The sequence below is a fragment of the Eretmochelys imbricata genome, chromosome 24, assembly GCF_965152235.1.
Source record: "Eretmochelys imbricata isolate rEreImb1 chromosome 24, rEreImb1.hap1, whole genome shotgun sequence".
Lineage (NCBI taxonomy): Eukaryota > Metazoa > Chordata > Testudines > Cheloniidae > Eretmochelys > Eretmochelys imbricata.
Window position 1 is genome coordinate 15,208,896 of NC_135595.1, and position 22,156 is coordinate 15,231,051.

Consider the following 22,156-nt stretch of genomic DNA (forward strand, 5'->3'; position numbering starts at 1 on the left):
GGGGGAAGTAGCCCAGCTTGGCTTAACAGTGAAATCCTTGCTGCTCTTAAATACAAAAAAGAAGCTTACAAGAAGTGGAAGATTGGACAAATGACCAGGGATGAGTATAAAAATATTGCTCAGGCTTGCAGGAGTGAAATCAGGAAGGCCAAATCACACCTGGAGTTGCAGCTAGCAAGAGATGTGAAGAGTAACAAGAAGAGTTTCTTCAGGTATGTTAGTAACAAGAAGAAAGTCAAGGACAGTGTGGGCCCCTTACTGAATGAGGGAGGCAACCTCGTGACAGAGGATGTGGAAAAAGCTAATGTACTCAATGCTTTTTTTGCCTCTGTCTTCAGGAACAAGGTCAGCTCTCAGACTACTGCACTGGGCAGCACAGCATGGGGAGGAGGTGACCAGCCCTCTGTGGAGAAAGAAGTGGTTCAGGACTATTTAGAAAAGCTGGACGAGCACAAGTCCATGGGGCCGGATGCGTTGCATCCAAGAGTGCTAAAGGAGTTGGCGGATGTGATTGCAGAGCCATTGGCCATTATCTTTGAAAACTCATGGCGATCGGGGGAGGTCCCAGATGACTGGAAAAAGGCCAATGTAGTGCCCATCTTTAAAAAAGGGAAGAAGGAGGATCCTGGGAACTACAGGCCAGTCAGCCTCACCTCAGTCCCTGGAAAAATCATGGAGCAGGTCCTCAAGGAATCAATTCTGAAGCACTTAGAGGAGAGGAAAGTGATCAGGAACAGTCAGCATGGATTCACCAAGGGCAAGTCATGCCTGACTAATCTAATTGCCTTCTATGACGAGATAACTGGCTCTGTGGAGGAAGGAAAAGCAGTGGACGTGTTGTTCCTTGACTTTAGCAAAGCTTTTGACACGGTCTCCCACAGTATTCTTGCCAGCAAGTTAAAGAAGTATGGGCTGGATGAATGGACTATAAGGTGGATAGAAAGCTGGCTAGATTGTCGGGCTCAACAGGTAGTGATCAATGGCTCCATGTCTAGTTGGCAGCTGGTATCAAGTGGAGTGCCCCAGGGGTCGGTCCTGGGGCCGGTTTTGTTCAATATCTTCATAAATGATCTGGAGGATGGTGTGGATTGCACCCTCAGCAAGTTTGCAGATGACACTAAACTGGAAGGAGAGGTAGATATGCTGGAGGGTAGGGATAGGATACAGAGGGCCCTAGACAAATTGGAGGATTGGGCCAAAAGAAATCTGATGAGGTTCAACAAGGACAAGTGCAGAGTCCTGCACTTAGGACGGAAGAATCCCATGCACCGCTACAGACTAGGGACCGAATGGCTCGGCAGCAGTTCTGCAGAAAAGGACGTAGGTTACAGTGGACGAGAAGTTGGATATGAGTCAACAGTGTGCCCTTGTTGCCAAGAAGGCCAATGGCATTTTGGGCTGTATAAGTAGGGGCATTGCCAGCAGATCGAGGGACGTGATCATTCCCCTCTATTCGACATTGGTGAGGCCTCATCTGGAGTACTGTGTCCAGTTTTGGGCCCCACACTACAAGAAGGATGTGGAAAAATTGGAAAACGTCCAGCGGAGGGCAACAAAAATTATCAGGGAACTGGAACACATGACTTATGAGGAGAGGCTGAGGGAACTGGGGATGTTTAGTCTTCAGAAGAGAAGAATGAGGGGGGATTTGATAGCTGCTTTCAACTACCTGAAAGGGGGTTCCAAAGAGGATGGCTCTAGACTGTTCTCAGTGGTAGCAGATGACAGAACAAGGAGTAATGGTCTCAAGTTGCAGTGGGGGAGATTTAGGTTGGATATTAGGAAAAACTTTTTCACTCGGAGGGTGGTGAAACACTGGAATGCATTACCTAGGGAGGTGGTGGAATCTCTTTCCCTAGAAGTTTTTAAGGTCAGGCTTGACAAAGCCCTGGCTGGGATGATTTAGTCGGGGATCGGTCCTGCTTTGAGCAGGGGGTTGGACTAGATGACCTCCTGAGGTCCCTTCCAACCCTGATATTCTATGATTCTATGATTCTATGAATTGTACATATCATGTTTCTAAAAGGTCAGCTACCATAGCTGATACTATTAGGGTCCGTGGCCTGGAGCCCGGAGTAGAGGGTGGGCCCGGGCTCCCTCACACACACCCTTTGCCCCCTGATTAATCACTGAGACTGGGAGACAACAGAGACTGTGCAAGGAAGGATAACTTCTCCTCACCTCCCTCTCTGGCTTATGATGAAAATGGCTCAGTAGACTGTGACCCTTGTCTCTAGAGAGAGAAGGGTTATGTGGAGAGTCACAGTGAGCCTCTGAGGCTAGCGAAATCCACCAGGAAACGCGAGACCCACGGAGGCAAGGACAGAGCTTTGTCACACATTCAAATAGCAGGGACCACACACCTGAAAGTGCCTTGAAGACATGTGTATCCTTGCTCCTTGGAGAGGCACTAGAATTGTAATAAATGTATTAAAAAGTACTAAACAATTGATGATCATAAGCACATTTAATAAGAAACCTTGGTGATTTGGATGGCTCCTTGGTACAACTGCTGAGACCTGAACCATAGTCTATGACAATCGCTTGCAAGGCTTCAGAGTAGCAGCCATGTTAGTCTGTATTTACAAAAAGAAAAGGAGGACTTGTGGCACCTTAGAGACTAACACATTTATTTGACCATAAGCTTTCATGAGCTACAGCTCACTTCATCGGATGCATTTGATGAAGTGAGCTGTAGCTCATGAAAGCTTATGCTCAAATAAATTTGTTAGCTTGTAAGGCTGAAGTGGTGTATTCAGAATATTGGTTGTGTCTACCTTTGATTGGTGAACGGCTGACTGCATACTGAGGTGGTTCTGGGTGAATCAATTACTTGCTGATTGGTTAAGAATAACTTGAGCATCGTGATCGTGATCAAGGTACAAGCTGGTTAGAAAGGAACCTAGTAGACTAATGCTCCCTGGACTCAATAAAAAGGGGTTACCCTAATTAATTTCCAATTCCAGTTCTGATTACGACACTTATCCAATTGGCAAGTCTAGTTTGTTTCATTTCAGCTTTAAATTCTCACTGGCACCCAAGCAGCTGCGTGACCCTAACTCCCTTTCACCCTGACAGAGAGATCAGTTGCAGACACATGTAGCTGGCACATGACTCTGGCATTTGGAGAGGCTGGCCACGAGCGCTGGAAGCTCCCTAGAAGTGGGAGGCGCTACCGGCACCCGGACCATGGCCCCGCGGCCCGCCCCCCACCTCTCACTGTGCCCCAAGGTGTCCCCCGACCGCTTTGCTTCACCCCCCTCCCTGAGGCTAAGAAAACTCCTTAGCCAACCCTCTGTCACTCCAGCTCCAATTAAGGGAGGTGAATTGGAGCTGGTAGATCACCTGGCCCTGACTGGTGAAGCTGGAACAGCTGCTGCCTTGTCAGTCTGGGGCTGGGTAAAAGCCCCAGGGGAAGGAAGCCAGGGGAGGAGCTGGAAAGGCTGTGAGCTGCACTAGAGGAAGGCCAGTGAGGGGAAGCAGAGAGAGGTAGCTTGCCCCCTGTCTCCTGCTGGTGGACTGTAAGAAGGGGGCTATGTGTATGGTGGAAAGGTGGTGGGAACACAACCTGTAAATAAAAGCACCAGGTGAGCACTGCACCAAGGTCTCTGTGTGACTTTCTCAGCCCAGCGAGGGCAGGAGCCAGGAGGTCTCTGCAGCCACCCCATTACACCCCTCCACCTGCTCCTCTTCGCCCCCTACCCCGAGACCCCCCCACCCATTCCGCTTCACCCTTTCCCCCGAGGCCCACCCGCCCGCTCCACTTTGCCCCCTCCTCCAAGGCCCCGCTCCTCTCTGCCCCCTCCCTTGAGGCTCCCCCGCCTGCTGCTTGCTCCTCTGTGCCCCTGAGACCCTCCCCATCCGCCTGCCGCTCATTCCTTTCTGCCCCCTCCTGCCGTAACGGTGAGCGATGGTGGGGGGAGGAGAGAAATGAGCGGCAGATGGGAGGGGCTCGGGGGAAAGAGGTGCAGCGCGGGTGGGAAGAAGTGAAGGGGGGGCGGGAAAAAGAGGGGAAGAGGCCAAGCAGGGGCAGGGGTTTGGGATGGAGCATGGGTGGGGCCATAGACTGGGCGCCAGCAGACCCAACTTCTTGGTAGCTTCTGGCAGCAGCGCTCCAAATGTGGTGGGCTAGTGGCATTTCTTGCCCCATTTGGGGATGTTTAGCCTCCCCAATCCTCTTATACCCACTGCGTTCCTGTGACTCAATGGGGCCGGAGCCAAATCTGATTGAAATCAGTGGAAAAACTCCCTTGATTTCAATGGACTGTGGATCAGACCAAGGAAACAAAGAAGATTTGGGGAGTCTGAGGTAACACTCTCCATATATTTGGACTCGACTGCTTACCGCATCCAGCCCGCTGTCTCCATGGCTCAATGGCAATGCCGCGACTTTGGCACTGCTGGGCATAACTGCGAAGCACTTCACACAGGGTCTGCCGGCTGCCCCGAGTCACACACACATCCCTCACGCAGTTCTCCAAATGGATCTGAGCATCAACCAGCTGGTTACACTCTTTAAAAGGCCCAGCAGTGTCTGCAATGACCCCGCAGTAGCTCTGAGATCTGTACTGGGCTAGTTCTGCTTCATTACATGGGGCTGGGAGCCCAACGGCTGTGCAATGAAAAGGGGAATCAGCATCCTTCCAGCTATTGCCAAAGGTGACGGCGTCATGGACCACAGAACCATTTGGGGTCCGGAAATCATCACTCTGGTTCCCATTGAAATCCCCACCGAGTCCACACAGTGACCCAAAGTAGATCTCAGAAACAGAAACCGACACAGAGTGGGACCAGTCATAGGACACAGAGAGGCCAAAGTCGGTCTGGAGCACAGCAGACGAGCCGCTGTAATAGGCGTAGAGTTTACCCGATGCAAGGACCAGGGGCAGATTGACCAGGGATCCATTCACCTAATGGGAAAGCGAGACAAGTGTGTGCATTAATCCCCTCTCCCCAAGCCTGGTGCATTCATTGTCATGCCAACAGGCAGCCCGCATTTCTAGCTATTTCACATCACTTTTATTGTCTGTATCTGTATCCTAGGATCGTTCTGTATGTTTCGGGTATTTGTTTTTCTGCCCTGCTCTATATTCCATCCCCTTTGCAAACCAGAACTATGGCCAGCTTGTCAGATTGTTCGTCCGGGTCATTAGTGAATGAAGGTTCCGAAGACAACCTGACAAAGTTTAGAGCAAGACTGAATCACTGGCTTACCTTAGTAGCAGGTTCTTGACACCCACGTACATGGAAGAGGAGCATATTTAAGGCTTCTCCCAGTTATGATTTTCCTGGACCTACATTTCCTCCCTTAACTCCGTTCAGCACGGAAGAGATCAATTTCTTCAAATCTGTGAAATGCTCTTACCTGCACTTGACCATACTGTCCTGCCACTATAGCAACATGCTCTCCATAGACATCTAGCTCCACCAGGCGAATCCAGGACACCGCGATGGATCCTTTGTGCTCATTCTTCACGTTGACAGCGAAGTCTGGGAGGTTCCCAGGGGGGCCACAGTACTTGCTTAGGGTGTATTTGCAGGCTCCTTGATAATCAAATATGACTCCATCAAATGTGGTGTAGTGGGAGTGGCCGAACACCCAGCAAGTGCCGAACGTCACAGGGTAACAGCCTCGGATGCCATTCACAACGCTGCATATTTCCAAAGTCCCGCAGGCATGATCCTGGCACTCCATGGGCTGGGCAGGCTGCCGGCAGCTGCATTTCCTGCGGCAGGTGTCTGTCAGGATCACCTCCTCTCCCAGCTGGTGATACTGACCCTTCAACGTGCAGCCACACCGGCTCACAGGCACACAGTGTCCAGCATCCAGAACATAGCCTTCCCTGCAGAAGCATCCCGCCACGCAGGGCTTTGTGCAGAGCAGGGGTGCACTAAGGTTGGCACAAGTGGCAGGGCAGGCAGGGCCACAGAAGTCAAAAGAGTTCTTGGCTGGGCAAGTGAAACCTAGAAGAATCAAGAGAGACCTGTGCATGAATTCTTTGCCAGCACTTCAGAAACAGCCCCAGACTGATGCACAAGCCCTAATGGTCTTCTCCCCATTTTTCATCTGAAAGTTAAGTTCATCTTCACTTGCTTCCCAGGGCTAAAACCAGAGCAAGAGAAACCATCAGCACTTGTCAATTCACTACAAACAGAATCTGCCCTCTGGGGAGTATTACTCTTCATATATATTTGTATGAGTATCAGGCAAGAAAACAGAGAGAAATGGCATGGATGGAGTACCTAGAGTGGAAAAGGGACAGTTCTGATCTCAGCTTCTGCACCTACTTCCTATTCCCATGAAAAGTAAACCTTTGGATTTGTTTCAGAGTAGCAGCCGTGTTAGTCTGTATTCGCAAAAAGAAAAGGAGGACTTGTGGCACCTTAGAGACTAACAAATTTATTTGAGCATAAGGTTTCGTAAGCTACAGCTCACTTCATCGGATGCATTCAGTGGATTTTCCACAGCTGTAGCTCACGAAAGCTTATGCTCAAATAAATTTTTTAGTCTCTAAGGTGCCACAAGCACTCCTTTGGATTTGGAATCAGACAAGAAAGTGTATCCACCTTCTGACGTAGTCTGGTATTGTTCCTTCCCTCCTCTTTACGTTGGAATTGGGGAAGCTGTGACAATTGTGTTGCACATGCACATTGTGGAAATGCTGCTTGTGTTTTGCAGTGCTGACTTTTGAGGCCCCTGACTCAACAGGCCCCTGACTTTTGAGAACACTGTATCACATTCACACAGTCAATAGGTCATTGTAAAGCTGGGATACCATAGACAGGGAATAGCCATTTTAAATAAAAGCAAAGACCCTTATCGCTTACTGCATCCCATCCGTGGTCTCCAGTTGGCCATTTTCACACCGACAATGGTGCATATCTCATCGTAAGATTCGATCGCGGCACACAGCATGCGATTGCCCAGGCCATACTGACAAAGGTCGTAGACACAGGACTCGTAATAAGGGGATGGGCTCTCGTGCCAGTGACACTCAGAGAAAGGTCCCGAGCGGTTCGTGAGGATCCCACACAGTTGCTGGAACACGTGTAATTTTGGACAAGGCACAAGGTTGCCAGTGTCATTCGTACACCTGGAAGAGTCACGTTAATAATGGTTACAAGGTTTTTTCTCTCATCTCGCTAAAGAGTCAGGATGCACACGGGAGCATAGGCCAGTCCCTGATATAGCATGTTGATGCATTCCGCATTCACATTTTTAGTGAGTACTTCATTACTTTAATTTTAGCTTTTCATCAGAAACTGACGTGAATAGCAGAGTCCAGAGTGAAACTCATCTGCAGGGCGAGCTTCTCAGATTTTGCCAGATGCTGCAGGGGACCCTGGGATCTTCACCCCAATCCTGTGCCTCTTGAAGTAAAGGGAACCTAACGTAAAAAAGGGCCTGACCCTGCACCATTGAATTCCTGGGAGTTCTGCCCATTGACATCAGTGACCACAGCCTGGGCACCAAAGGAACCTTCTCCCACTTTCACTGGAGGACAGGTCCATCAATGGCTATTAGCCAAGATGGCTAAGCCTCTGACTGCCAGACGCTGGGAGTGGACAACTGGGGATGGATCACTCCATGGCTGCCTGTTCTGTTCATTCCCTCTGAAGCAGCCAGTTCATGAACTCCACCGCTGTGGCTGTCAGCCTTTCCGGGCTCCAGACTCATGTGTAAATGTTGATGGCCTTTCACAACCCACTAAATAGGCTGGTGGAGGGGAAGCTGGGTTCTTCCCCTGGAGAGGTATAGGGTGGGGGTGGGAGGCCCTGTGGGGATTGCAGAGCCCCTCCTCCCCGCAGCACTGACTCCTGCGGTTCCAATCCAATGGGGCTGGCTGAGCTGGACTTTCTGCTCCGGGCTTTGTGACTTCTGGGGTTGCGCCACCGCTCAGGTTTGGCCCAGCCGCCCCTCTGGCATGTCACATCTCAAAGAGTGGTGCAGTGCCCCCACCCACCAGGTTGGGGCACAACTCCCGCAAATGTGACCCAGCCAGCCCCTCATCAGTGCAGGCTGGCAAAGCTCACCAGAGCAGTGACCCCGAGGTCGTAGTGCACAGAGCTCAGTCAGCTCCAGCGGGCCAGGGCCACCACACAAACTTTGAAATGGTGACTGGGTCATGATCCAGGGTTCAGAAACCCTGGTCTAAGACTCCAGTGTATGGGGCCCACACTGTCCTTGGGGGCTTCTGGGTATCAGCGCTCTACAAACAACAGGAGGGAAATATGGAAACTGCGTTCCCAAAAGCCCCAGGGAACAGGCCACTTGTAGGCTGGAGACTCCAGCCAGTAGGAGCAGCAGCAGCAGAAGCATCCAAAGCAGGGACATCTGGTCATGTAGACACTCAGAACTGTCTAGAGCTTTGCGTCCACATTTTGTGCTTGTGCTGATGTGTTGTTTGGCCCAACCCTCCTGTGTCCTCATAAGAACATAAGAATGGCCCTACTGGGTCAGACCAAAGGTCCATCCAGACCAGTATCCTGTCTACCGACAGTGGCCAGTGCCAGGTGCCCCAGAGGGAGTGAACCTAACAGGTAATGACCAAGTGATCTCTCTCCTGGTATCCATCTCCACCCTCTGACAAACAGAGGTTAGGGACACCATTCCTTACCATCCTGGCTAATAGCCATTAATGGACTTAAGCTCCATTAATTTATCTAGTTCTCTTTTAAACCCTGTTATAGTCCTAGTCTTCACAACCTCCTCAGGCAAGGAGTTCCACAAGTTGACTGTGCGCTGTGTGAAGAAGAACTTCCTTTTATTTGTTTTGAACCTGCTGCCCATTAATTTCATTTGGTGGCCCCTAGTTCTTATATTATGGGAACAAGTAAATAACTTTTCCTTATTCACTTTCTCCACACCACTCATGATTTTACAGACCTCTATCATATTCCCTCTTAGTCTCCTCTCTTCCAAGCTGAAAAGTCCTAGCCTCTTTAATCTCTCCTCATATGGGACCCGTTCCAAACCCCTAATCATTTTAGTTGCCCTTCTCTGAAGCTTTTCTAATGCCAGTATATCTTTTTTGAGATGAGGGGACCACATCTGTACACAGTATTCAAGTTGTGGGCGTACCATGGATTTATATTAGGGCAATAAGATATTCTCCGTCTTATTCTCTATCCCTTTTTAAATGATTCCTAACATCCCGTTTGCTTTTTGACTGGCACTGCACACTGCGTGGACGTCTTCAGAGAACTATCCACAATGACTCCAAGATCTTTCTCCTGATCAGTTGTCGCTAAATTAACCCCCATCATATTGTATGTATAGTCAGGGTTATTTTTCCCAATGTGCATTACTTTACGTTTATCCACATTAAATTTCATTTGCCATTTTGTTCCCCAATCACTTAATTTTGGCACCCTCAAGGTGTCTTCACCTCAGCTTCACCCCGCACCTGCACCTACTACTTCTCCTCCCCTGCCCTGTCCCTCTCACTCTTCCCTTCATTTTTAGCTAATCCCCTCCTAACTAAACCCACCTCCATACCCCCAAGAAAACCATGGAATTAACATGCTGTTTGCTAACATCACATTTTCCACTCTGCTTGTGTGTTCAACCCCTTTCCTCTGCCCTGTGTCTGTCTTGTCTAGTGAGACCCGTGGTCCCCAAACCGTGGGTCGCACCCCCAAGGGGGGCATGGAGGAATGTTCAGGGGGGTGCAGCAGGACCCAGTCCAGCCCCTAGGGGGCAGGAAGGGAGCGCTACCCAACCCCACTCTGTCCCCAGGTCTGGTCCAGCCCCACCCCCACCTCCCGGCCCTGAATATTAAATCCCAGCTTGCTGAGCTATTCTTAGATTTTCCAGCCCCTCCAGGAACCCTTCAGGACTCTGTCAGGATGCTGGTATTTTCCCTTTCTGTAGAAAAAGGTGGCTAGGGGATAAACATACCCTGGAGGGCTGGTGTCAGAAATCCAGGCGTTCCCGAACTGTGTGTTGTTCTTGGCTCTCTCCCCGCTGGGCAGGACCTTATCATCCATGGGATTGCCATTGAAATTCCCACACATCCCACATAGCTGCTTCTGATACTCTGGGCCCACACGGACAAACAAGCTACTGGCACCATTAAACTGGATCTCCACGCTGCCCTTTGCTCTCACTGTTAGCATGTTCTTCAGTCTCAGGACCTTGGCAACCGTTCCCAGATTTGCTGGTAAGCGAGTCCGTAGCCCATTAACCTGAGACATAAAGGCAAAATTAGTTTCCTAGCCAGTCACTTTGCCTTCTCTAAGCAGGTACCTGCTGCTGCATCAGCTAAGCACACAGGGTTTTATCAGTCTTCGTCCAGCACATGGAAATAGTATATGAAATTCTGTTTGACAGATCTCTGGGCTGGCATCAAACTCCATCCACATTCAGAGTCTTGTAACAATGACACGGCTAGGAAATACAGAGTAACTGGATCCTGGGTGGCACCGTATTTGTGCCACAAAATGGCCCATCGGCCAATGCAGACAGTCTCAAGAGAATCACCCCAGTGCAGGGGGATTTTACAGTGATGAAGGATCATTACACCAGCCCTTATCCCACCTTCCCTGGGCCTTGCTCTGACCTCAGGTGGACTGATTTTACACCAGAGTAAGTGCACTGACTCTAACAGGGTTACTAAGGACAGGATCAGGCCCTCTGTTCCTTATTACAACCAGAGATGATTGTGACACTACGCCCCATATTCTTCAGAGAAATATTGTTATAATATGATTATAGCATATCTAGGATGTATTGTATGCAAGAGGGGTCTTGTGAGATATCATTGGAAAGGTTACGATTTACTGCATATGATTATCCTACTTGTATGCATGTATCATTTTTGTATCTAGAGTTAGGATTATGGACTATAAATCCGTACTACAAAAGTGATTGCACATGGGGAACACCCACCAGACAAAATGCAGTCAGCCTGGCTGGTTAGCTGGAATCAAATCAATTGACCATTAGGGGGAACAATAGGTCTTTGAAGACGTTAATCTCCCACTTTCCTGGGATGTTACAAAGGGCCTTTGACTCATGGCTGCTTTGACACTGCAGGGTCATGTGATCATGTCAGCAGGTACTGGACTCCTCCATAGAATACCAGTATTTTCCCACTGGGGAGTGAGGTGTGAGGGTGGGAATCACACTGAAAGACAAAGGATTCCCACCATATGTAAGTCCTATTTAAGGCAGGGGGGGTGAGATCATCAGCTTTCCTTCTTCACTGGATCCCTGCCCAGGATGACTGCTGTGAACATCTAAGAAACAAAGACAAAGGCCGGGGGCGGGGGAGGGGAGGACTGAGCCCTGACTGGGAAGGTGTCTGTCCTGTGAAAGAAATACCTGGAGTTTTAAGCTGCAAGCAAGAACAGCTTGCTTGCAAGAACCTCTCCAATCTGTCTAAACCAATAACATCTAGGGTGAGAAACTACAACTTGTAACCAGTTTTTTTAGTATCTTAAGCTTAATATTGTGGATTTTTTTAATTTGCTTGGTAATCTGCTTTGATCTGTTTGCTATCCCTTAGAATCACTTAAAATCTATATTTTGTAGTTAATAAACTTGGTTTTGTTTACTCTCAAACCAGTTTGTGGAATTCATAACTGGGGGCGGGAGGGCAGGGAGGAAGCTGTGTATATCTTCCTCCACATTGAGGGAAGGAGCAAATTTCATGAGCTTATACTGCACAGTTCTCTGAGTGCTGGGAAACTCTCTGGCTGAAGCCTTCCCATGCAGTGCTGATTTCAGTGTCTGTGCCTTTCTGCAGCTGGGTGTGTTCCTACCTATGTGTGTGCTGGAGGAGGCTTGAGGGCCTGGCTCAGCAGGACACTGTCAGGAAGCCCAGGCTGGCCGAACAGGCGAGCTCAGTGGTACCCCAGTATATCAGGCGGCATCCCAGAGTGGGGGGGATGTAACCCGTCAAAGGATGATCAAGATTTTGAAGTTACCAATCATTTAGAATTCCTCCATTTTGGGGTACTGAATGTGATACCTCACAAGGCCTGACCTTAAGACAATGCTGAGCACCTCCCCTTGGATAAGGAGGCTCCTTCTGATGCCTCAGGTGGAATATCCAAACACTGATCCACCCCCAATCACTGCACCCTTGAAAATATTGAAGGGACCAGAAGTAAAATCCCACACAACAAGAAACAGATATTGCCTGACTCCTGAAACAACTGGAAACAGAAATCGAGGAGAAAAGTCTCTCTCTGTATTTTAGACACAGAAGAATCCTTCTGCCTCTAAAACACCGATGGTGAAACCACTAGACACAATATTTATTATTATTAATTATTATTATTACACAGGTCAACTCACATGAACAGCTTTGCCTCTCTCTAGGACAATATTAGCATTAAAATTGCCAGTGCTGAGCCAAATTTCCACTCGGTAAACGAAAGACACCCGGGGATTCCGGAAATGCCTGTTTGCGGTCACCACACGGAAAGACAAGTCCAAGGAGGAGTTGCAGGTGTGGGAGACCTCGTAGTCACATATGCCTTGGAAATGTGCCACAGCCCCATCAAATGTAAAGTAGTGAGGATCCCCTGTTACAACACAAGTAGTCAAGAGACTCTGGCATCCCAGCTTGCTGTTCTTCACAGTACACTGCTGGCCTGGGTAGCATTTAGCTCGGAAGCAACGGAAATGGTCTTGGGAGTCACAGCTACATCTTTGGGTACAACCAGAGAACCAGACGTGGTCTCCAACCTGGGATGGAGAGACAGAAGAAATAAATGATCCTCATCATCAGCATCATCACCAGCACAACCTCTTAACCAAATCCCAGAGGAAATCTCAGAACCAAGACAGGCCAAAAGGTACTAGAGCTCTTTGTGTTTGGTCAGCTCCTCTTGCTTTCTAGCAAAGCAGAGAGAAAAGAAAGTGATCAAAGAGACATGGACCAAGATTAGAACTGGCTGAAATTTTCCATTTGAAAAATTTTTATTTTTATCTTTTTACATAACAGGGCTTTTCCATAACAACAAACATTTCTGGGGGAATGTCCAATTTTGATGAAAAACTTCAGATTTTCATGAGAAAAAAAAACAGGGAACATAATCTGGTTTCCAGCAACTGAAAAACAAATGGTTTTGGCCAGCAACTGAACCTATTTGGTTTTACACCAAAACTTTTCAATATTTAGCCAAAATTTGACTTTAAGCTGAAAACATCAAAACTGTTGAAGAAAAATTTTGATGATGAAAACATTTATTTTTCACTGAAACTTTTCATTGGAAAACAGAACATTTCCTCATGAGCTGTATCTCAAATACTCCCCATGGAATGTGTGGGCTCATGGAAAAGCAGGTTCTTTACTCTCTGAAAAAAAGAAATCAGATTTTCTACCGTATGTTCAAATGCACCCAAATTCCCCCGTGTTGTCTAGTCAGAGTGTGAACTATCAACTCACCTTGTAGTAGTATCCGTTGTGCGCACAGCCGCAGTGCTCTGGCAGGACACACTCATCCCCGCTCCACAGGTATCCGTCATTACAAAAACACCCTTCAGAGCAGGTGTGCCCACAGTACTTCTGAAGCCAGGATCCAGCACACAGGTCCTGGTAGTGAGTCTCACAGAGCTCATAGTGACTGTGGGGTGGGCACGAAAGGGCTATAAAAGAGGGAATTGGAAGTTCCTGGGGTCACTATCTGCACATCGCTGGAATTATCCAAATAAAACTCAGGATTGAAAACTCAAACAGAGATTTCACAGTAGCAAACCCATTGCTTTTCACTTGGCTACAGGGTCCTTACTTTTTAAGACAGTGATTTTCAAGTGGGCTTCAAAGAGTTCAATTTCAGTGGCATTTGAACCCCAACTCCCTTAGTTCCTTTGAAATTCCCACTTTAAAAGAGGGTTTCAGAGGCTAGAAGGCTTCTCTGTGCAGTCTAAAGGGGAGAGCAGCCCACACCCAATCGACAAAGAAACCCAGAACTGCAAGATGGGAAGAACCGAAATTGCCCAGGAAGGTGAGTCCGTGCTCTGTAGTCACAGGAGACTGATCCTGTGCTTCCATGAACATGACTCTAATAGAAGCTCCTGGTGTAAGTCCGGAGGAAGAAGAAATATAAGAGATGACCCCTCCCTACCACTGTGTATGAGGGTGGATGATTGGCAAACAAGCCTGAATACAATGACACATACATACAGTATTTATTGTATAAGGGTTGGATTGAGAACTTCCTCTTCAGATACAGTCTGTAGCATTATGCACAAGAGGCTGAATGGCGGTTGCAGGGGCAACCTTAGTACTGGCATTTCCAAACCCTGCACTGCTTGGCTTTGCAACCTGAATGTTGTTGGAACGTAGTTTTTTGTGTGTGTGTTCTGTATTAGGATGTTGTTGTACTAAGATGAGGTCCTGAAACATAAGTCCTTGTATCAGGGGCCCGGTATGAGGCCTATTGCCAGAGCTAAAGTAATGGTCAAGACTTAGCTGACATAAAACAAAGTAAAGCTGTGAGCAAAAGGCAGAGGCAGAGTTTGATTTGTCTGTCTGAGCTGGCAAAAATACATTTGTTTAGTTACATGGAAATTGTGGTCACTTACCACAGAAAGACTCGCTCCTCCAAGGTAAGATGGTGACATTTGCTCTCTGGCAGGCGGCTGCGTATGTCTGAATGGACTGGCACAGGACACTGCTCTCCCCTCCTGACACACACAGGTCAAAGATGCAATCAGACAGATAGGGGCCTGGATCAATCTGGGAGTGGCAAGAGGCAAATGGCCCATCGGGATCCTGGATCACCCAGCACCGGGACTTGGATTGCACCAGACTTTCCTCCTCTTCACACCCAGGGCAGGAATCAGAGCAGCCGTCGTCACAGCCAGGGACATTCTCCGACTTCCAGTCTGCAGCGAAGTGGAAGGCATCCTTCCCTGGGGAGCCGTTACGTGTCACAAAGTCATCCTCAGCCACAGCATTGAAGTTCCCACACAGCCCACAGGTCTGGCCTTGGTACTCAGGGGGCAGGGTGACAAAGAGGCTGTGGGCCAGGTCGTAGCTCACACTCATCCCAAACTCTGTTTTCACTACCGTGTACTGTCCAGCCTGATAAATGATGATTTCGCCTGCATTGACACTCACTGGGAGGGTTGCAGTGACCCCATCAATCTGATTGAGAGAAATAGCAGCAAAGAGATTATTCCTGGGAATTAATCCTGCAGACAGTTCAAGGCCACATTCAGATGAGGAAGGCCTACAGGTGGTTGAGGAAATGAGGGAAAACAAAAAACAACAATGGTCTGTTTGAATGGCTTGATACTAACCTTCTATACTTATTGTTCCAAAACAAGGCAGTGGAGGGTAGATGACAATAAATACTTCTGCACTGACTGGGATGGGGGAAAGTAATTGAATAGATAAGCTAGCAACCTCTATCACTAACTTATCTGGTTTCCCAGAGAGCACTAGCCCCATGGAATTACCTTGACTGTCCCCTGCTGCCCTCTCTGCAGATGGATCTCAGTCTTGTTCACAAGGACAAACACCTCCGAGGTCACAGCCACAGGAACATGGGGCAGGTTTCCGTTCTTCACTTCCACTCTGAAGAAGGATAAGGACTTTGATGTCCTACACAGTTCAGCAAACACATATTTGCAGGTGCCCTGGAAATCGTATCGCTTCCCATCAAACGTAGTGTAATGGGGCAGACCAGACACCCAGCAGATGCCGTTGGTTCGCTCATGGCACCCATAAGCCCCCTTTCGAGTGCCACAGAATTCCCCAGGGGCACAGGCAGAGCGGGAGCACTGGACAGCGTGGGAGGAGCCGTCACATCTGCACAATCTCCGGCAATTTTCTCCTTCCCAGAAGCTTTCCCCTGCCAGGTGGTATCTGCCATTGTGGGTGCAGCCGCACTGCTCTGGAGGCACACAGTCAGTGCCACTCCGCACAAAGCCAGGGTCACACTGGCACCCTTCTTCACACGCAGTCCGGCAGCGGGAGGGCACAGCTGGGTGGGCACAAGAGGCTGGGCAGGAAGGTCCACAGAGCTCATAGTGGCTGTTGCGGGGGCAGGTTAATTCTGAAAGGGAGATTAAGAACTGTGGTTAGAAATACAGAAGGAACGCTGCAGGGAATCCTCCCAGGCAGGAAACATCATAAAAGAAATAAAAATGAAGTAGGAAAGAGCCAAAAATGAATATTCCTTTGTAATGTGTATTTCTTGATATTCAGGTTTTGTATTCTGTTACAAAATCACGTTTTCCATAATTAATATACTTACTAAGTGATACAAGTGTGTTATTACACCTCTGTGGCTAGCACTGTTGGCTGGACCATAGGTTTCACAGAAAGTCCAACGCCGTCACATTGGCAGAAAATCCCTGAGAATCCTGCAGTGCAGTATTTATAGAGAATGCTATTCTATTAAAGTTGTTGAAAATAGAGCCCCTTCTGTCTAAATCTGGTCGCTGTTCCGGAGACACTTAAAAATCCCTTGGCATTTTCAAACAGAGTAGCAGTGTCCTGGCTAAAATTTTCTCATTCAATAAAAATTATTTCTAATGTCTGAGGCTGTGTACATACCATTCCTGGGAGAACAATATCTGCTGCACTTCTCTATATAGTTAATGCATAGTGACTATCTAGCTCATTGCTTTCTGGGGTGCTTGGGACACCATAATTGGAATTGAGGAAACCGAACTCCGCTCTATATCTGGAATGTCAATATACTCTATTACAGCTAACCAGAAAAGAAGATTTTAACTGCCCATTATAGTCTAAGTGCTATCATTATTCACAGTAGGTAAAAAAAAAAAAGACAGAGAAGTTCTTATTCTCTGGTGCTGTACATATTGTATGGTCATTTACACCCGTATGATCGGAGAGTTAAAAGGCTTTAAAATGTTATCCCATCACAAAAAGAGTGTTGACTCCCCAACGTGCACAAAGGCTGCACAAGGTGCAAATCAGTGGAGAATCTACTCAGTGTTCCCATGCCCGATGGTTGAGTGATTTAAAAAAAATGTGAGAAATTTGTGGGTTACCATTAACGAAGGCTCTCCTGAAATCAGTGGCTTACCACACCCAGCCAGCTGTCTCCATGGTTGTATGGCGATGCCGTGACTTTGGCAATGCACAGCATAACTCCGAAGCGTATCGCAGAGCGTTTTGTGGCTGCCTTTGGTGGCACAGAGATCATGCACACAGCTCTCCAGGAACATCTGAGCATTAGTAAGGTTGCTACAACGTTTGAAAGGTCCTTCCATGTCTGTTATGACCCCACAGTAGCTCTGAACTCTGTACTTGTTTTTAGCTCCTTTGTTGCATTCAGTTTGTGGACCAACAGCTGTGCAATGGAAAGGGGAATCGACATCCTTCCAGCTATTCACAAAAGAGACAAGGTCCGGAGCCATAGATCCATTGGGCATCCTGAAATCATTGCTTTGGTTCCCATTGAAGTCTCCTCCGAGCCCGCAGACCAGCCCAGAGTAAATCTCAGGTATAGTAATCGTCACATAGTGGGACCAGTCATAGGATACAGAGAGGCCAAATTCTGTCTGGATTATGACAGATGAGCCGCTGTAATAGGCATAGAGTTTACCTGATGCTAGGACAAGGGGCAGATTGACCAGGGATCCATTCACCTAAGGGGAAGAATTCAGCATGACCAGGAAAAGTTCTGAAGAATCAGCATCATGTTTGCAAATAATAATCTCCTTTCTTAGCCCCTTCTAGCATCAGCTTTACCATCCTTTGCTTCAAAATGTGTTGGTGTATGCCGGTGTGATGTACGTACAACTCTCAATCTATTCATATGGTGTTCTACAACCCCTCTCTTCTTTGCTTCTGCAGTCCCTACCCATCCCCTCTCGCCTTTTAAAAACAAGGTCTCTGCCCACCCTGAATGCCAGTCCCTGCACGTTGGTACCACATGCCAGGGTGCACCCTCATTGCAGAGGTTTGATTTTAGGCTGCTGGAGAGACACAAGCTGCCCCTTTGCAATGCATGTTCTTTGTACAGGGGAGAACGTTCCAAGCTTCTCTGTTCTGTGGCTTGATTTTCAGGGATGCTAAGCATCTCCAGCCCCCATGGAAGCTGACAGCAGCTGCAAGTGCTCCGTCCCTCTGAAAATCCACCCATTGGTTCCTAAGGTCAGCCGATTGCACCGGTGCTGGTAGAGGGGCAGGGGAAAGTATAGGGGATACACTGACTTGGGGAAGAGTGTCCCAGCTGATGAGGTGAAAGGCAGAGGACCGGCCTTCACATCCCTATCCTTCCTAGCATTGGAAGTGTCATACTCACCTACAGAGAAAGAGAGAGAGAGAGGCAGCATGCCCATGGGGGACAGGGAAATGGGTGGGAAAAGATGGGCGATGATGCAGGACACTACAGGGGTAACACTTAACATTTTCAGGGTCCCTCCCTAATTGCTGAGCCCCCCTCTCATCATCAAGAGCAGTTGGAAAAAAATTAAATTCAAGCTCTCACCTGCACTTGGCCATACTGTCCCACTGCTACAGCAATATGCTCCCTGTAGACATCCAGCTCCACCAGGCGTGTCCAGGACGCCGTGATGGAGCCCCTGTGCTCATTTTCCACTTTGACAGTGAAGTCAGGGAGATTCCCAGGGGGGCCACAGTACTTGCTCAGAGTGTATTTGCAGGTTCCTTTAGAGTCAAAAGCAAGTCCATCAAAAATGTGATAGTGGGGGTGTCCAAACACCAACAGGGTGCCAAATTTTACAGGATAGCAGCCTCGGCTGCCATCCACAACTTTACATATCTCCAGAGCCCCACAGGCATGATCCTGGCACTGCATGGGCTGGGCAGGCTGCCGGCAGCTGCATTTCCTGCGGCAGGTGTCTGTCAGGATCACCTCCTCTCCCAGCTGGTGATACTGACCATTCAACATGCAGCCGCACCGGCTCACAGGCACACAGCGTCCAGCGTCCAGAGCGTACCCTTCCCTGCAGAAGCATCCCGCCACGCAGGGCTTTGTGCATTGGATGGATGAATTCAGGCTGATGCAAGAGGCAGGGCAGGGAGGGCCACAGAAGTCAAAATAGGTGTTGGCTGGGCAGGTGACACCTAGGGAAGAAAAGGGATGAAGAGTCACCTGTACATACCGGTGCTGAGAGTGTTTTACAAACAAGTTGAAAATTTTCCACAAACACTAAGATTCTTTTCACTATTGAGTATCCAAGAGGAGCTTCTTTGATGATTTCTTCAATGGCATAACTTCTCAATTCACCTTGAGGGCTCTATGAACTTAGAGGAAAACAAAAGACCCCCTGTTGCTTACCACAGCGCAACCCTTGCCTCCACTGTGCTACTTTCACACCGTGAAAAGCACACATCTCATCGTAGGATTCGACCGCGGCACACAGCATGTGATTGCCCAGTCCGTACTGGCAGAGGTCGTAGACACAGGACTCATAGTAAGGGGCTGGACTCTCATGCCAGTGACACTCAGAAAAAGGCCCGGAGCGATTCGTTAGGATCCCACACAGCTGCTGGAACTCATTCAATTTTGTACATGCCTCTGTGTTGCCAGTGTCATTCTTACACCTGAAAGTGTCATGCGAATACCAGTTACAGGGTTATTTCTTTTACCAGAGGCATCTTTTTAAAGAGTCAGAACATGTGTCTATGTACAAACCAATTTCTGACATGGCTCAAGGCTTATTACAGAAATTCTTCCTTCCCCACTCTCATAGAAGCATAGACTGTCAGGGTTGGAAGGGACCTCAGGAGGTCATCTAGTCCGAGCCCCTGCTCAAAGCAGGACCAACCTCAATTAAATCATCCCAGCCAGGGCTTTGTCAAGCCTGACCTTAAAAACCTCAAAGGATGGAGATTCCACCACCTCCCTAGGGAACCCATTCCAGTGCTTCACCACCCTCCTAGTGAAATAGTGTTTCCTGATATCCAACCTAGACCTCCCCCACTGCAACTTGAGACCATTGCTCCTTGTTCTGTCATCTGCCGCCACTGAGAACAGCCGAGCTCCATCCTCTTTGGAGCCTCCCTTCAGGCAGCTGAAGGCTGCTATCAAATCCCCCCTTTGCTGGGAGAGCTCTCGGCCAGTGCTGGAGCTGCGACTACACGGCCATGCTAAAGTGCTTTCGTGGCAGCAGCACTGTAACGTCGGTAGTGAAGACACACCCTTACACTCACTGCTTCCCGGGACAGAGTCCCTCCCCCAGAAGTACGGCTGACACTCATTGGTCCTGGATGCATAATTTTACATTTGGCCATATTAAAATGCATACTGTTGGCTTGCATCCAACTTACCATGTGATCCAGATCATTCTGTACAGTGCTTAATTTGCAATGAACAAGGTGCCGGGGCTCAAGCAACTTGTTACATTCATAACTGATCCAGGAAGCTATGAACTGCCCAGCCTAGAGGTGCCAGGGCTCAGCTCTGGTAAGCCCTGGCACAAATTAAGCCCTGATTCCACAGCAGCAAGTCTTAGAGCCCAGATCAATTAACTCAAGCCCATGGGGCTTGCATTATGGGACTAAAAATAGCAGTGTAGACATTTTTCCTGCTTGGGCTGGAGTCTGGGCTCTAAAATCCTCCCCTCTGGATTCTGAGGCTCACTGCCATGGGGTTTCTTTTGCATTGTAGACATACTCCTAAAGCAACAGAGTGTAGGGAGAAGGACAGATGTGGCCATGGAAACAGGCATTCACCGACAAAGAAGGGAAGATCAATAGATAACAAACACACCTTGAGGGGCTGATGTCAGAGGTCCAGGCATTCCCAAACTCTGCGTCGTTCGAAGCTCTCTCCCCATTGGGCAGGATTATATCATCCCTGTGATCCCCATTGAAGTTCCCACACATCCCACACAGCTGCTCCCGATACTCCAGGCCCACACGGACAAACAAGGCATGGTGGCCATTAAACTGGATCTCCAGGTTGGCCTTTGCTTTTAGAGTCACCATGTTCTTCACCCTTGTGATGTTGGCCACGGGTCCCAGCTGAGCTGGTAAAGGAGTCTTCACACTATCAACCTGTAACAAACAATTGTCTGTGACTAAGGAGTCCTATCCTGACTGGCTAATACCTCTGTTCACAAGGGATCACAAAGGGAATCGCCTTCCACAGCAGCATGGCACCAAGATACCTGCCATGGAAGCGCGCATCCTGTGATTCACAGAGACGTTATACAGGGAGCTGCTCTGCAGCTCAATTACATGATACCTCGAACCTCACCACACTCAGCTGAGCAGGAGCTGAGAGCAGCTATAATGCCCAGCTAAGCAGGACTCTTAGGAAAGGAGTCTCAGCAAGTTTACATGGAGCCGGGATCACAAAAGCACAACTCCAGCACAGAGCTCAGAAGCATAGGAACTCACAGAAAAGCCACTATTGAGGTTCTCTGTAACATACAAGAATAGCAATCCCCCCTCTGATTAGCTATGGAATTCACCTAGTCACCTTGCCACTATTAGATTCTCCTTCCAGTTGTGTCTATTTCTTCTCTGCCCCTTTCTGATAATGTGCTCAACTCACCAGGACATCTTTGCCTCGCTCCAGAACAACATGGGAATGAAAATGGCCAGTTCTGAGCCAAAGTTCCACTCGGTAAATGAAGGAGACCCGGGGATTCCGGAAATTCCTGTTTGCGGCCACCACCCGGAAGGAGAAGTCGAGGGAGGAGTTGCAGGTGTGCGAGATCTCGTAGGCGCACGTGCCCTGGAAATGGGCCACCGCCCCATCGAAGGTGAAGTAGTGAGGGTCCCCTGTCACCGTGCAGGTGGTCAGCTGGCTCTGGCAGCCCAACTTCCCGTCCTTCACAGCACACCGCTGGCCGGGGTTACAGCTAGCGGGAACACACCGGAAAGTAGCAGAGGAGTCACAGCTGCACCTTTGGGTGCAATCAGCGAGCCAGACAAAATCTCCAACCTGGGATGGAGAAAGAGAGAGAGAGAGAAGGGGGAGAAGAAATCAAAATATCATCAAAATATTGTAACAAACACATTAAGAAAATCTGAGAAATGAGACACAAAAAAGAAACAAGCCCCAATTCTCGGCAAGAGACATTTTATATGTGATTCTGACCAACAAGAAGGAATTGGTAATGAATCTGAATGTGGAAGGCAATTTGGGCAAAAGTAATGATGAAAATCATACTAGATTTCATGATTCTAAGGAAAGAAAGGTGAATGTAGCAGAATAAGGACAATGAACTTCAAAAAAGAGAGAG

At 48.4% G+C, this 22,156-nt stretch overlaps 1 protein-coding gene across 1 annotated transcript in view; it reads right to left on the reverse strand.

The window, feature by feature from the left end:
* Positions 1-22,156, reverse strand: part of LOC144279951 (IgGFc-binding protein-like) — a 67,016-nt gene that overhangs the window by 35,469 nt on the left and 9,391 nt on the right. The window contains exons 6-17 of the mRNA XM_077841656.1: positions 21,463-21,772; positions 20,674-20,960; positions 19,240-19,505; positions 18,427-19,025; positions 17,017-17,581; positions 15,419-16,017; positions 14,540-15,104; positions 13,401-13,600; positions 9,902-10,188; positions 6,829-7,094; positions 5,366-5,964; positions 4,346-4,910 (exon numbers count right to left, since the gene is read on the reverse strand). Of these exons, the coding sequence (XP_077697782.1) occupies positions 4,346-4,910; positions 5,366-5,964; positions 6,829-7,094; positions 9,902-10,188; positions 13,401-13,600; positions 14,540-15,104; positions 15,419-16,017; positions 17,017-17,581; positions 18,427-19,025; positions 19,240-19,505; positions 20,674-20,960; positions 21,463-21,772 (5,108 nt within the window). The remainder of the gene's footprint in view (positions 1-4,345; positions 4,911-5,365; positions 5,965-6,828; positions 7,095-9,901; positions 10,189-13,400; positions 13,601-14,539; positions 15,105-15,418; positions 16,018-17,016; positions 17,582-18,426; positions 19,026-19,239; positions 19,506-20,673; positions 20,961-21,462; positions 21,773-22,156) is intronic.